Here is a 12,727-nt window from a genome sequence, read left to right on the forward strand (position 1 = left end):
ATTACTAATTTAGAAATCCTGAGAGAAGAAGGGATGTTTATTTTAAGGCTCTGGGGAAACTCTTGAGTATTCCAGTCTTTAGGGCAAACAAACAAAGAACCATTTAGATCCATGTCTATTTTGTTTTTTAACTAGGCCCAGTTTTGAGCAGGAGTAGGAAATATATAATACATAATTTATGGATCTAACCTAAAATGTTTGGGCAAAATGCAATATCAAAGCAAACAAACAAGCCCCCCAAACCCAAAACAAACCAAAAAATTCCAACTATGTATCTCTATCTACATTACTACCTATACCTTTAATGACTCATCCATATCTGTAGGTCTGCTGGATGGCATCAGCGATTCAAAGGAGATGAACTTAGGTAGACACCAGGAGATAAAGAGGGATAGGGAGTCCTGGCTTGCTGCACGCAGTCCATGGGATCGCAAAGAGTCAGATACGACTGAGCTACTGAACAACTATCTCTCTTTTCCAGTACGTGTCTGGTTCTGATAACCCTATTTCTTCCAGGAAGAAGGGGCATCGCAGAAGCCCTTGAATGGGACAAGAAAGTCGACAGGAACAGGTAATCTCGCTCTAAAAACGTCCTGAGTGAAAAGGTGAGGAGGGAACAGGCCCAAATAGTGTTGCTGCTCCTGCTAAGTCGCTTCAGTCGTGTCCGACTCTGTGCGACCCTATAGATGGCAGCCCACCAGGCTCCCCCGTCCCTGGGATTCTCCAGGCAAGAACACTGGAGTTCTCCAGTGTTCCTTCTCCATTGCATGAAAGTGAAGAGTGAAAGTGAAGTCGCTCAGTTGTGTCCGACTCCTAGCGACCCCATGGACTGCAGCCTACCAGGCTCCTCCTATGGGATTTGCCAGGCAAGAGTACTGGAGTGGGGTGCCATTGCCTTCTCCGCCGAGGAGTGTTAGAAGAAACCAAAGTGGCCTAAAAAGGAGACCAGCGCGAGCCCCTGAGCAGTTTCACTTCCGCAGGGAGCCCAGAGCGGTGAGCCCTCGCCCTGCGGCCCGCGCCCAGGGGCTGCGTTTCCGGGACCTCGGCAGCAGCAGCCGCGGTGGGAAGCGGGCTGAGGACAGCGAGGCCCGGAGACCAGGTCGAGGAGAACCTCAGATCAGGAGAGTCAGGGCTCGGCGGGCACGCGTCCAGGCGCCTGGGCTTCAGCGGCCGCGATGCTGCCAGCAGCGCCAGGCTGGGCGCGCGGGAGCTGCGAGCAGCCTGCCGGCGGCCCAGCGCCCCCAGGTGGGTGCGCGCGCGGTCGGGAGGCGGGAGGGAGACCGGCCGGCCCCGGGGTCCCGCGGAGACCGTGCTCCTCGCGGTGGGGGATCAGGCTGCCGCTCTGCCGGCGCCTCCCGCGGGCTTCTTGGCCGGGGAACCCGGACCCGAGCAGGTGGAAGCACTCTTGAAATCTGGGCAGCGCGCCACCGCCAGTGCTGCAACTTCTAAGTAGCTGGCACTTTCCAGAGCACCTGGGACACCCTCCTCTAGTATCCAAAATCACCTTGGAATGTGTTACAGTTACACATCAGCCTAAAAATTCTGTCAACATGTTACAGCAGAACTGCCCGTTTACCTGCCGGGGCTCCCGGATTCCAACCCGGTAAATGGCCTGTGACCTGCTAGTCAGAGAGATTACTTTCTGCAGAAAGTCCTCGAAACAGCTTTTCCTAACGCAAAAGGAAGAGCAGTCAATTCGTCTGAAAAATAAATGCATTTACGGGTCAAATGGAAGTGAAGGCACTTGTTTTCACTTCTTTTTGAAATATGTCAAATGCATTTGTGAATTGTATAATGAATATAAAAAGTGTTCAGTTTTGAAAATTAAAAAGAAAAAGGCTTCACTTGCATATTAAGAGTACTGAAGATGTACACACTGACATAAGCGATAAAAAATCTGAATGAAATTCTATTGATTTGCTGAATGGAGTTTCTCATAGCTTACTAGCATTTAAAAAAATTAAATTATGGTTTTAGCTATGGGAAATGTGTTTTTTCATATACGAGTTTCAAAATACTGCTTTTTAGTTAAAATGGGAAGTGTACTTGTGGCAGTGGAAATGACAAGAAAAGAACTGATATCTTAATATGTTAACTTTCTGTGTAGTGAACACTGACATTCTGAAAGCTGTGGTCTGATGGACTGCATCTTGGCTTGCTTCAGTAAATAAACCAGCCATATCTTTTGAACCTTGAGCAGGTTAGCTCTTTTGTAATTTTGGTTGAACAATTTTGTTAAATAGAATCAGCTACAGTTTGTTTCAAACTTCTAGATTGAGCAGTTTAGACAAAACATAACTATTATTTCACTTAATGCTCAAGTAATGCTTTGAAGTGTTTGGTAGTATGAATAATGCTGCAGTGATGTAAACCACCTTTTGTCTCATTCTGAGTATTCTTGTTCCTCCTGTGCATTTCCCCTCATCTCTTTTGGTCCTTCCAATACAATATTATTTCACTTGATTCATTTACCTCCTTATTTGGCTCAGCTAATGACACTTCTAACGAGCTCTCTTTTGTTATTAACCCATGCCATTCCTTGATGTGAATAGTCTTTTAAAAGAACTAGTTCTGATTAATCTCTCTCTCTCTCTTTTTTTTTTAACGAACACCTTTTTGTGTGACCTCTCTCTCTGCTTTGGGCAGGTGTCTCTGTAGCATCATAGACTTGAGCTAAATGTGACACATTAGGGGTTAGTTACTCCAACTGCCTCACTTTAGACATGAGAAAAGTAAGACTCAATGAGTGAGTTGCCCACAGTTCCATAACCAATAAATATCTGAAGATCTCATTCATCATTTCACCAACAATCTTCTACCTACCCATCCCCAAGAGTTGTGTAGTAATATGAGTGTAAAATGGGCAAACACAATCTAAAGTGGTAAATAACAGTTTCATGCCTATGAAGATATATTTCCAGCAGTTGGTGTATTTTGTATTTGTAATGACAATACTGTATAAACTTCCATCAGAGTGTTCAACTTGTCCTTTAGTGGAAGCAGGAAAAATATGGTACCCAGAACTAAGACAGTGTGAAAATGATGCACAGTGGATAAAAATTCCATTTAGACTCTTTTTTCTGGTTTATAAGTAACTAGATACTGTCTACTAATGTCCAAAAGAGAAGTTCCTTCTTTGTTTTATTCCAAAACTGATGATTGTTTAAATCTAATTTTGACTGCTACCTTCAATAAAGACTGTTTACTAAAGCATAGAATATTCCCTACTCCATAGTTTCTGTATTTCTTATTAATATTACTTGAGGCCTCTGATGAAGACAGAGATGAATTGTTAGGTTAAAAGCAGAGCATATCTGTCCTGTCTCACCATGTGCTAGATGCTTGTACATAGTTTGTGAGGAAGATAGTTTGTCTAAGTATTGTGTCTAAAGTTCTTGAGGATTTGAAACTTTCCCTCCAACTACAATCTTCCAGCATAGTCAGTGATCTAGATTTCTACTATGGGAGATTCCTTTATTTAACTCTGCTGACTGATAAAACTTTCTTCAGACAAGCTGGAAAGGTTCTCTCTGGGTTCTGTCTGATAGGCTTATTTATGCTGAGATTTTAAAGAGAGATGCTCTCTCAGGGCCTTCTTTTATGGAATAATTGTATAATATTTAATTGCTTAGGATTTCAGGCATACAGCAGCATATTGGGCATAGGAACCTTTTTTTGCCATGTCTTTCTGAACACGTGCTATAGGCGATCATGATCATGCCCTACTTATGATGGCCTCAGCTCAGACTGGAGAGGCAATGGCAACCCACTCCAGTACTCTTGCCTGGAAAATCCCATGGCCGGAGGGGCCTGGTAGGCTGCAGTCCATGGGGTCCCAAAGAGTTGGCATGACTAAGTGACTTCACTTTCCCTTTTCACTTTCATGCATTGGAAAAGAAAATGGCAACCCACTCCAGTGTTCTTGCCTGGAAAATCCCAGGGATGGGGGAGCTTGGTGGGCTGCCATCTATGGGGTCGCACAGAGTCCGACATGACTGAAGTGACTTAGCAGCAGCAGCAGCTCAGACTGCTTTAAATCCAGTCTAGCTTCATTGCTTATCTGCTTTGTGATCTTGAATAAATAAATAAATCTATCATTATATCAATTTGCCCAGTTACAAAGTAAATGTGGATTGAACAATAGCATTTATTTGAAAGAATGTTTTTGAGTATTAAAGGGGAAAATGCATGTGAAGTGCTTTTCAAGGTGCCATAGCAAATAGTAATTGCCTAATACATGTTGGCTATTGTTTTACTCCTTTGGTCATTGATTGATAGTGTCATATTTACATGTAACAAGTAGAATTCTTCTGGAGAAACTGCCTCGTGTTGACTTGGGGAAAAACTTAAAAGGATGAAGTCATCAAACTCCCACATCAAAAAAAATAAAACTGGGGAGTGTGGCTTCCTATAGAAAGATATTGTCATAATCTTGGGGAAATAGTGTAGTTAATAGTTCCAGGAGGAGGGAAAAAAGAATCCACAATGAGAAAAAAAAGAAAGATTGATTAGACTAGGGCAGTTACAAGAAAGAATAAAATGGGAATTTAATAGGACAAAATGAGAGCTATATCATTATGGAATTATTTCTCCATATCACAGAGAATCAATTATGACCCAATTAAGGAAAAAAAAATGTATGTTTAAAAAGTAAGCATCAAATGTAAAATTGTGGGACATTTCATCAAATTATAAGAAGATAGAAGATCTGTTTTACCAAAATATTTACTGCTGGGCTAAAAACAAACTAATGTAAAGAATATCGTTCCTGCCAAATATAAATCACATGTTTTAAGAAATTAAATGGCTGCTACCTGATCATCAGGGCTCTCCTGGTGGCTCAGATGGTAAAGAAGCTGCCTGCCAATACAAGAGGCCTGGCTGTGATCCTTGGGTTGGGAAGATCCCCTGGAGAAGGGAATGGCAATCCACTCCAGTATTCTTGCCTGGAGAATTCCATGGACAGAGGAGACTGGTGGGCTACAGTCCATGGGGTCACCAAGCAACTTTCACTCACTACCTGATCATCTAAGGTACAGTTGCTATTTTATTACTTTCTATGTATATATATTATAGAATATCTTACAATAATTTTGGAGATGTATATGAAATAAGAATAGGAAGGACAAATATTCTAGAAGTTATTATTTAAAAATGAGTTGTTATATGGTCTTGTAATTCTTTCCTATTTTAAATATAAAGAATGGTATCTATGTTTTACTGCAGATACTGAAATAGTTCAGGTGATGAAGATAACAGATATTGTATGGATTTATTTATTTTTCACTCTTGTATTTATTTTTCACTCAGAAATATAATGAACCTTTTAGACCTTTACCATTAGGCATAGATTTCTTTGCTGCTTCCAAATGCTTCTGATTGAGATAATCCAGAAAGATTACTTCTCTTTGTAATCATGAGAAGTAATTCATTATTGCCTTGTGGTTTTTTATAAGATTTTCTTTGTATCCAGTTCAAGTTTTGCTTTATCATATGAATTATGTGTCATATTTCCTTTTCTTTTAAGCTTCGTATTAGTAATTCTCATTGCTTCATTTTTATGTGTTCCATTTAATAAGGAAGACATACTGAAAAGCACGAGACATTCTTAACATGGAATTTCATTTGCCTAATTTTGTTTGGTCATGGTCTAGGTTGAGGTGTCAACCTCATCCTTCAGTCAAGATCAATGGTCTCATTCCCTTTTTGTTCATATTTATCTGTAGGATCATGTCTAACTTTCAGAAAAACAATATAGTTTCAGACTACTTGAAATTTTTGCCTTTTAGTAGCTACCATTTATTATGTTTCTACTTTGAATTTATGTGATTGAGATATCACATTACTTTGATAGGTGAGCATGTCAGAAGACTAGCACCTAATTTGGACAAGAAGTTATGTTGTTTCATATAATCATACGAAAACATTTAATAATTCATTGTGGCCTTTCATTTCCTAACAGTTTTCTAAACTGTTAAAGTCTTTTTTTAGGGGATGGGGTGCAGGGTGGAGAAACATCAACATGTAGAAACTTATCACATCAAAGTGGTAGGATTCTATAAAATCATGGCACTGGAATGACAAATTGTAGAGTATTTCTTGTGACTGTATGAAGAATCCTTAAGATGTACACATTTTCTACATTGGCCAATCACATTTTATTTAGATTTAGAAGACCAGTGTAATTAAGAAATCTCAGGAGACAACTACAGTTTTAATGTAATTCGTGAACTATTGGGTCCCTGTTGGAGCCAGTCCTTTGACTGCTTAATGGCCAGTGATGTGTGTTGTCTGGCATTTAAAGATTTGTTGGATTCAACAAAGCCCTTCTTTCCTTCCAAACAATAGATAATGAGACTGTTAGCAGTCAAAGGTCAATGTTCGGTGACATACAATAGAGAATGACAACTAGTTGACTCGTGTGGAAGATGGATAATTAGACAAAAGACTAGAAGAGAGAATTAAGGAGAAAGACAGAGGGAAGAGTCTTGGTTTCTGACTTTCCATTTGCAGGTCGTGTAGGACCCCGCTGCTCTTGTTGTTCTGATATTGTCTGTTCATGAAATGCCTGTGACATCCTGCAATGACTTTTTCTTTATATGAACTAGTTTGAATGAGTTTCTTTTTTTTTTGGAGGAAAAAAAGAGTTTGGGTTAGAATACCTTTATTTCTCAAACACTGCCATTCCTGTTCCTGTAAGCTTTTCCTCTTTTAGAAAATTGCTGTTATTGTTAAAGCAATCTTTAAGAATCTTCTATTGAAAGTTAAAAATCATCAGAATTAGATCTATTCCTTTTATGTGCTAAAAATAGAGTGCCTTGTGAGGTGAGTCTGGTGAGTCCTCTAGATAAAAATATTTGGAGTGTTCTAGCTTTATGGTGCATGTTTGAAAACTTGAAGTCTCTATAGTTGGTGAGGAAATAATTCATTCAAAGGTTAGTATTATGAGTTAAGCACTATGAAGTCTAGAGTTTTGAACTGTGTAGTTATAAAATTATATTAATTATAAAATTTAGCAATAGAATTTTTATGCTTTGTTAATACAATGCTTTTACTTATATGAAAAGTTTGTAGCATGCTGTTTCTGACAAACTTTTAAAATGTGTTTAAATTGAGGCACACAAAGAGGATCCTTATGACACTTATCTTAGTAAAAAAGAAAGAGGAATTATAAAATTCCTCCAGCATAATTTACAAGCTATTATCTCAATCCTCCTGGCAGATGATAAAAAATAGCATCACTGACAGGCCATTGTGAAGCCTTTATCCACACTATCAGTGGGCTAATATCAACCTGAAGCAGTGTAATCAGCATTTTACTTCAGAGATCGGTCCTTGATTGAGATCTTTTGTAGTAATCGAGTAGGAAGTTTAGTATCCTCATTAGGTGACAGATGATACGTTATTAATAGTGTTAATGATCGCCTTGGAAAACAAGGTTAGAATTCAGTGTGCTCTTACCAAATTGGAGAGATAGACACAAATTAATGAAGTTCAGGTGTGATCAATTAAGTGTAATGATGTAGGTGAAGGAAGGAGACTCTGAGTGACAGACAATTTTTCAGATTTTAACAAGGTTACAGTCAGTCTTCTAATGAGCAAGGGGAGAGATGCAGAAGAAGAAGCTGGAAAAGTAAACTGAAACTCAATTACATAAGCCTGTATGAAAAGTCCCCTAAGTATGAGTAGATACTGAAGCATTTTAAAACAGAAGCATAACATGACTAGATTTTTGTTTTTAGAAGATCATGTGAAAGGTTATTCTTCTTCTAAATCACCTTCTGAATCAATGAAGGTGAAAATAAAAAGAGCTTATGATCTGAAAAAAATAAAAGATCTTGTGAGGTGCTTTTGGTACAGTTAATTGGAAGAAGTCAACAATGGAAGTTTTTGAACAATTAGGAATTTATTCAAAAGTAAAATAAAGGGAGAAGTGGACGTGTTTATTGAGAACTATTACTTATATGCTTTTTGTGCTGTTGTAGTAGATACAGAGTCTGAGGGGGAAAGAGATGTGGAGAGTCAATGGTAGGTTTGTGGCATGGAAAACTGGGAAGGTCATAAGTTGTCATTTACTCTAATGGAAAAGACTGAAGGAGCAGGAAGAAATGGCAAGGGCATGAACACATTCAATTTCAATTTTGCATATGTTACATTTGGGCTAGATGAGAAATACTCAGGTAGCGATGTCAGATAAGCATTTGATGTTATGATATGGAGCTCAGAAAGGGAGTTCAGGCTAGAGATATAAAATTGGGAAAAGTACTTGGCTCAGCTAGTAAAGAGTCTCCCTGCCAATGCAGGAGATATATATTGATCCCTGGGTTGGGAAGATGCCCTGGAGAAGGAAATGGCAACCCACTCCAGTATTCTTGCCTGGGAAATCCCATGGACAGAGGAGCCTAGTGGGCTATACAGTCCATGGGGTCACAAAGAGTTGGACACGACTGAGAGCACAGGTATGCACAGTCTTTAAAATTTCATCAGTAAATAAGATAGCAGAAAAGAAGTGTCTAGAGTAGAAAGAAAAGATGACCCAGGATAAAGAACCACATAAAGTAAAATTTATATATTGATAGAGACAGAGGAGTTACCCTATATGATTGAGGAGAGGCTAAAAAGAAAAGGAGGAAAATAGTATAATGGCAAGAATTCAAGAATGAGATGTTTTGGGGAGGCAGGAGTGGTGAACGGATTGAAATTCTTTGAATAGTTCAGGTAAATTGAAGACTGAAATTTAGCTGATGGATTTGACATGAAACTTACTGATGACTGTAGGGAGAGAGGTTAAGTAGCTTTAGGAGAGGGGATGAGAGTTGAAGGGTGAAGGTAGATGAGGATGTGGATGCCATGTAGACAACTTTTGAAAGCTTGGCTCCAGTATGCAGAAAGAAAGTAGCCACTGCAGGAGATGTGGGTTAAAGAAAGGGTTTTGTGTATTTGTTTTTTGTTTTAAGATCTGTGCTAGTGTAATGGTTTATTTGTACTCAAAAGCTGATAGCACTACACCAAAGGAAATTTTTTCCTATGAAAAGGTTCAGAGACAAGTTCCATAAATTTCATTATGAACACATTTTAATGTAGATATTTTCTTATGTGTTTAAATATTCTGTTTCATCCTTTCCCTTCCTTCTTTCCTTCTCTTCTTCCATGATTCTGGAGTGCCTCTCTTCTTCCTCTCCTCCCCTTCTTTCTCCTCCTTCATTCCCTTTCCCCCTCCCCATCTCCTTCTCTCTCTAGGCATGAATGTTAATGGAAAATAATGAATATTTCTTTGTATTGAACCTTTATTTCCATGCTGGATTATTCCATAGTTTTGCTTTTATTGATCATCCCTTCCTTTTTATCCAAATCTGAATCAGTGCATCACTATTACAGTCATATCTTTGCATATGCTTCAACTTGTACCCCCTTTTTTTCCATCAGAGCTGCTTGATTAAACTCCAGCCCTGAATAAGTCTATCCAACTGTATTCTTCCTGTTTGAATCAAGTAACTGAATGTTGCCAAGTGAAAACACATTCGAGCAAGTTGGAATAGTTATACATTTGGGCAGTTCCTGTTACATACTACTTGTGTCATAGAAGATTTTGATAATAAATGACAGTGAGTTGAAAAAATTGTATTCTCTGAATGCAGATTTGTTCTATGATGTCAGATCAGTGAACTCTTACATACTTTCTGTCTGTTGATGGGCAAAAAACACTATACTGTGCTGCCTGACACTGTATCAACTAGACATGTGGCTCTTGGGCACTTGAAATACAGCTGGTTCAAATTGAGATGTGCTGTGAATGTAAAAACACTCACTAGTTTTCAAAGATTTAAAATAGAATGTAAAATCTTTCAGTAACTTTAATATTGATTTACATGTTTTACTGGATTGAATAAAATATACTGCTATAATTTCACTTGTTTCTTTTTATTTGTTGTTATATAGCTGTTAAAAAATTAAAATGACATATGGGATTTGCACTTGTGATTTATATTGTATTTTTTGTTGGATAGCACTGCTCTAAGTTTTCAAAAAATCCCAATGAAATCTGTTGAAGGTTTGGTTTCTTTCTTATGAAATATTGTTATAGAAATATTACCAATATCTGACATGAACAATGCTAACATAATTTACACTTCCTCCAATAGTTTAAAGAGACCCTCTCCCCATTCATGATTGCCCACAGAGGTATTTTAATAATGACATTATAGTATTATTTGAATGTTTAAATCATAGTGTAATACTAAAATAGTATAAATGCTAAAATTTACTTACCATTTTTCATATAATTTACTCATATTTCTATTATATCTTTTACCTTAATAATTTGTGAGGTCACATTACATATTGAAGATTTAAACTTTATCTTATCATCACAGATATTTTTCTTAGTCTATTGTAATCTTTCTAAATGATTTTGATTATGGTGTTTGTTGCCACTGAATATATTTTAATGCTCATTTTTTCAAATACACTTATATTTTCTTTCACAGTTCTGTTCCCTGTCTTGGCTAGGGGAGTCTTAAAAATCTCTCAGTGACCATTGTAATTTTCTGTATTTTTTTCTAAGATTTTAATTTTTATAGTTGCATGTAGTATGCTTGGGATTTATTTTTGTGTATAGCATGAGGCTAAAATCCAACTTAAGTTTTTCTTTTTTAATATGGGCAGCTAATTGAGAAAAGCATTTATTAAATGAACCCCACTCTTGTAAGTGAATCGAAATACCACCATTGGCATACAGCAAAGTTTCATGTATCTGGGAATTTGCATTCTGAATTCTCTGTTCCACTCATGTTTTTGTTTATTCCCAAGCCAATTTCTGCTAAGGAAAGTTCTCCCAAGAAATCGCCTTTTCCATAATTTTCTTTTGGCTATTAATAGATATTTATTATTGGAGAAGGAAATGGCAACCCACTCCAGTGTTCTTGCCTGGAGAATCCCAGGGACAGAGGAGCCTGGTAGGAGGCCGTCTGTGGGATCACACAGAGTCAGACATGACTGAAGCGACTTAGCAGCAGCAGCAGCAGATATTTATTATTCTCTTTTTCCACTTGCATTTAAAGATGATTTTGTCCACTTCTCCTTCCCATGAAATAATTGGGATGTTGTGTAACACATACTTTAGAAGCATTTAATAGAAAGCCATCTAGCAGTTTTAATCAGAAAGAACTTTAAGTTAGGGAATTAAGTGTAAGTATAGTTGCTCAGTCATGTCAGACTCTTGGTGACCCCATGGACTGTAACCTGCCAGGCTTCTCTGTACATGGGATTCTCCAGGCAAGAATACTGGAATGAGTTGCCATGCCCTCCTCTAGGGGATCTTCCTGACTCAGGGATTGAACTCGAGTCCCTTGTGTCTCCTGTATTGCAGACAGATTTTTTTACCATTAGCGCCAATCAACATTAAATGTTATTAACTATTCTGTTGGATTAATATGGATAGAAAATTCTGTGTCCAAAAGGTCCAAGGTTTCAGAATAAGTATATAGTAACTTGGGTTATTTAATTCAGTTGACAAAGTTGGAAACTTTCAACTCAGTCGTACTGCAGTTACATGAAGATTGAACTTTCCTGATGTGCTTCTGTGAAAAAATGTAACAAGATATTACTTTCTATATTTGAGATGTCTTTCCAGATAATATTTTATCACAAAAGTAGTTCATTAATTCAGTTGAATCATTAATTGGAAAAATGTGACTTTTGCACTGAAATTATGAGATGGAAAATATCTAATATTTTATTAGTATTAAACTGAATAAGATGTTAAAATGAAAAAAAAAGACACATAATTCCTTTTTAAAAAGAACTTGATAGATCTTTGGACATACGTATAGAGTTTCAGTTTAAAATTTATCAAAAACTTTGTTTGTATTATAGACCAAACTAATCTCCTAATCTCTTACCTGTTTCCCATACATTTTTCCAGTTTTACATTGTTAAAATTTATCATGTTATTTGACAAGATAACTTAGGCTGCAAGTTGTGTTCACCTTTGTGGGTTGATTATCTGTCAGTTCAGTCAGTTCAGTTCAGTCTCTCAGTTGTGTCCGACTCTTTGCGACCCCATGAATCGCAGCACGCCAGGCCTCCCTGTCCGTCACCAACTCCCGGAGTTCACTCAAACTCATGTCCATCGAGTTGGTGATGCCATCCAGCCATCTCATCCTCTGTTATCCCCTTCTCCTCCTGCCCCCAATCCCTCCCAGCATCAGAGTCTTTTCCAATGAGTCAACTCTTCGCATGAGGTGGCCAAAGTACTGGAGTTTCAGCTTTAGCATCATTCCTTCCAAAGAACACCCAGGACTGATCTCCTTTAGAATGGACTGGTTGGATCTCCTTGCAGTCCAAGGGACTCTCAAGAGTCTTCTCCAACACACAGTTCAAAAGCATCAATTCTTTGGCGCTCAATCTGTGTCAACTCAGATATAGGATCTGTCACTTGTGTGACTTTGAGCTGATTACGTATCTGGGATCCAATTCTTTTATATCTGGAGTGGGTAACACACCTATTTTATAGCCTCATGATGATAAATATAATTCTGTGTGTAGAGTACCTAGAGCATTCATAACAGGTGCTTAGCAAATGGCCGATATTATATTCAGCATAAGCTACATTCAACTTACACTTTTATTAGAAGGAATGTGTTTACATGGCTCATTCTCACACTTCTGGTGTCGCATACATATGAATCTCAGGATTGAGAGCCTCATATAAATGTTCTTTCAGTTC

The 12,727-nt window shown here is 38.0% G+C and overlaps 1 protein-coding gene across 2 annotated transcripts in view; it reads left to right on the plus strand.

Moving 5' to 3' along the window:
- The first annotated feature begins 874 nt into the window (after positions 1-874).
- The window catches only part of BANK1 (B cell scaffold protein with ankyrin repeats 1), a 321,586-nt gene continuing 309,733 nt past the window's right edge, over positions 875-12,727 (plus strand). Inside the window, exon 1 of one of the 2 annotated variants that reach the window (XM_086406760.1) lies at positions 875-1,245. In XM_086406760.1, coding sequence (XP_086262886.1) covers positions 1,176-1,245 — 70 coding nt within the window. In that variant the 5' untranslated portion in view covers positions 875-1,175. The remainder of the gene's footprint in view (positions 1,246-12,727) is intronic. The other variant, XM_086406761.1, reaches the window with a different exon arrangement.

Source organism: Bos grunniens, chromosome 6, assembly GCF_055505025.1.
Source record: "Bos grunniens cultivar Pamir isolate PY7600 chromosome 6, Bosgru_T2T1.0, whole genome shotgun sequence".
Taxonomy (NCBI): Eukaryota; Metazoa; Chordata; class Mammalia; order Artiodactyla; family Bovidae; genus Bos; species Bos grunniens.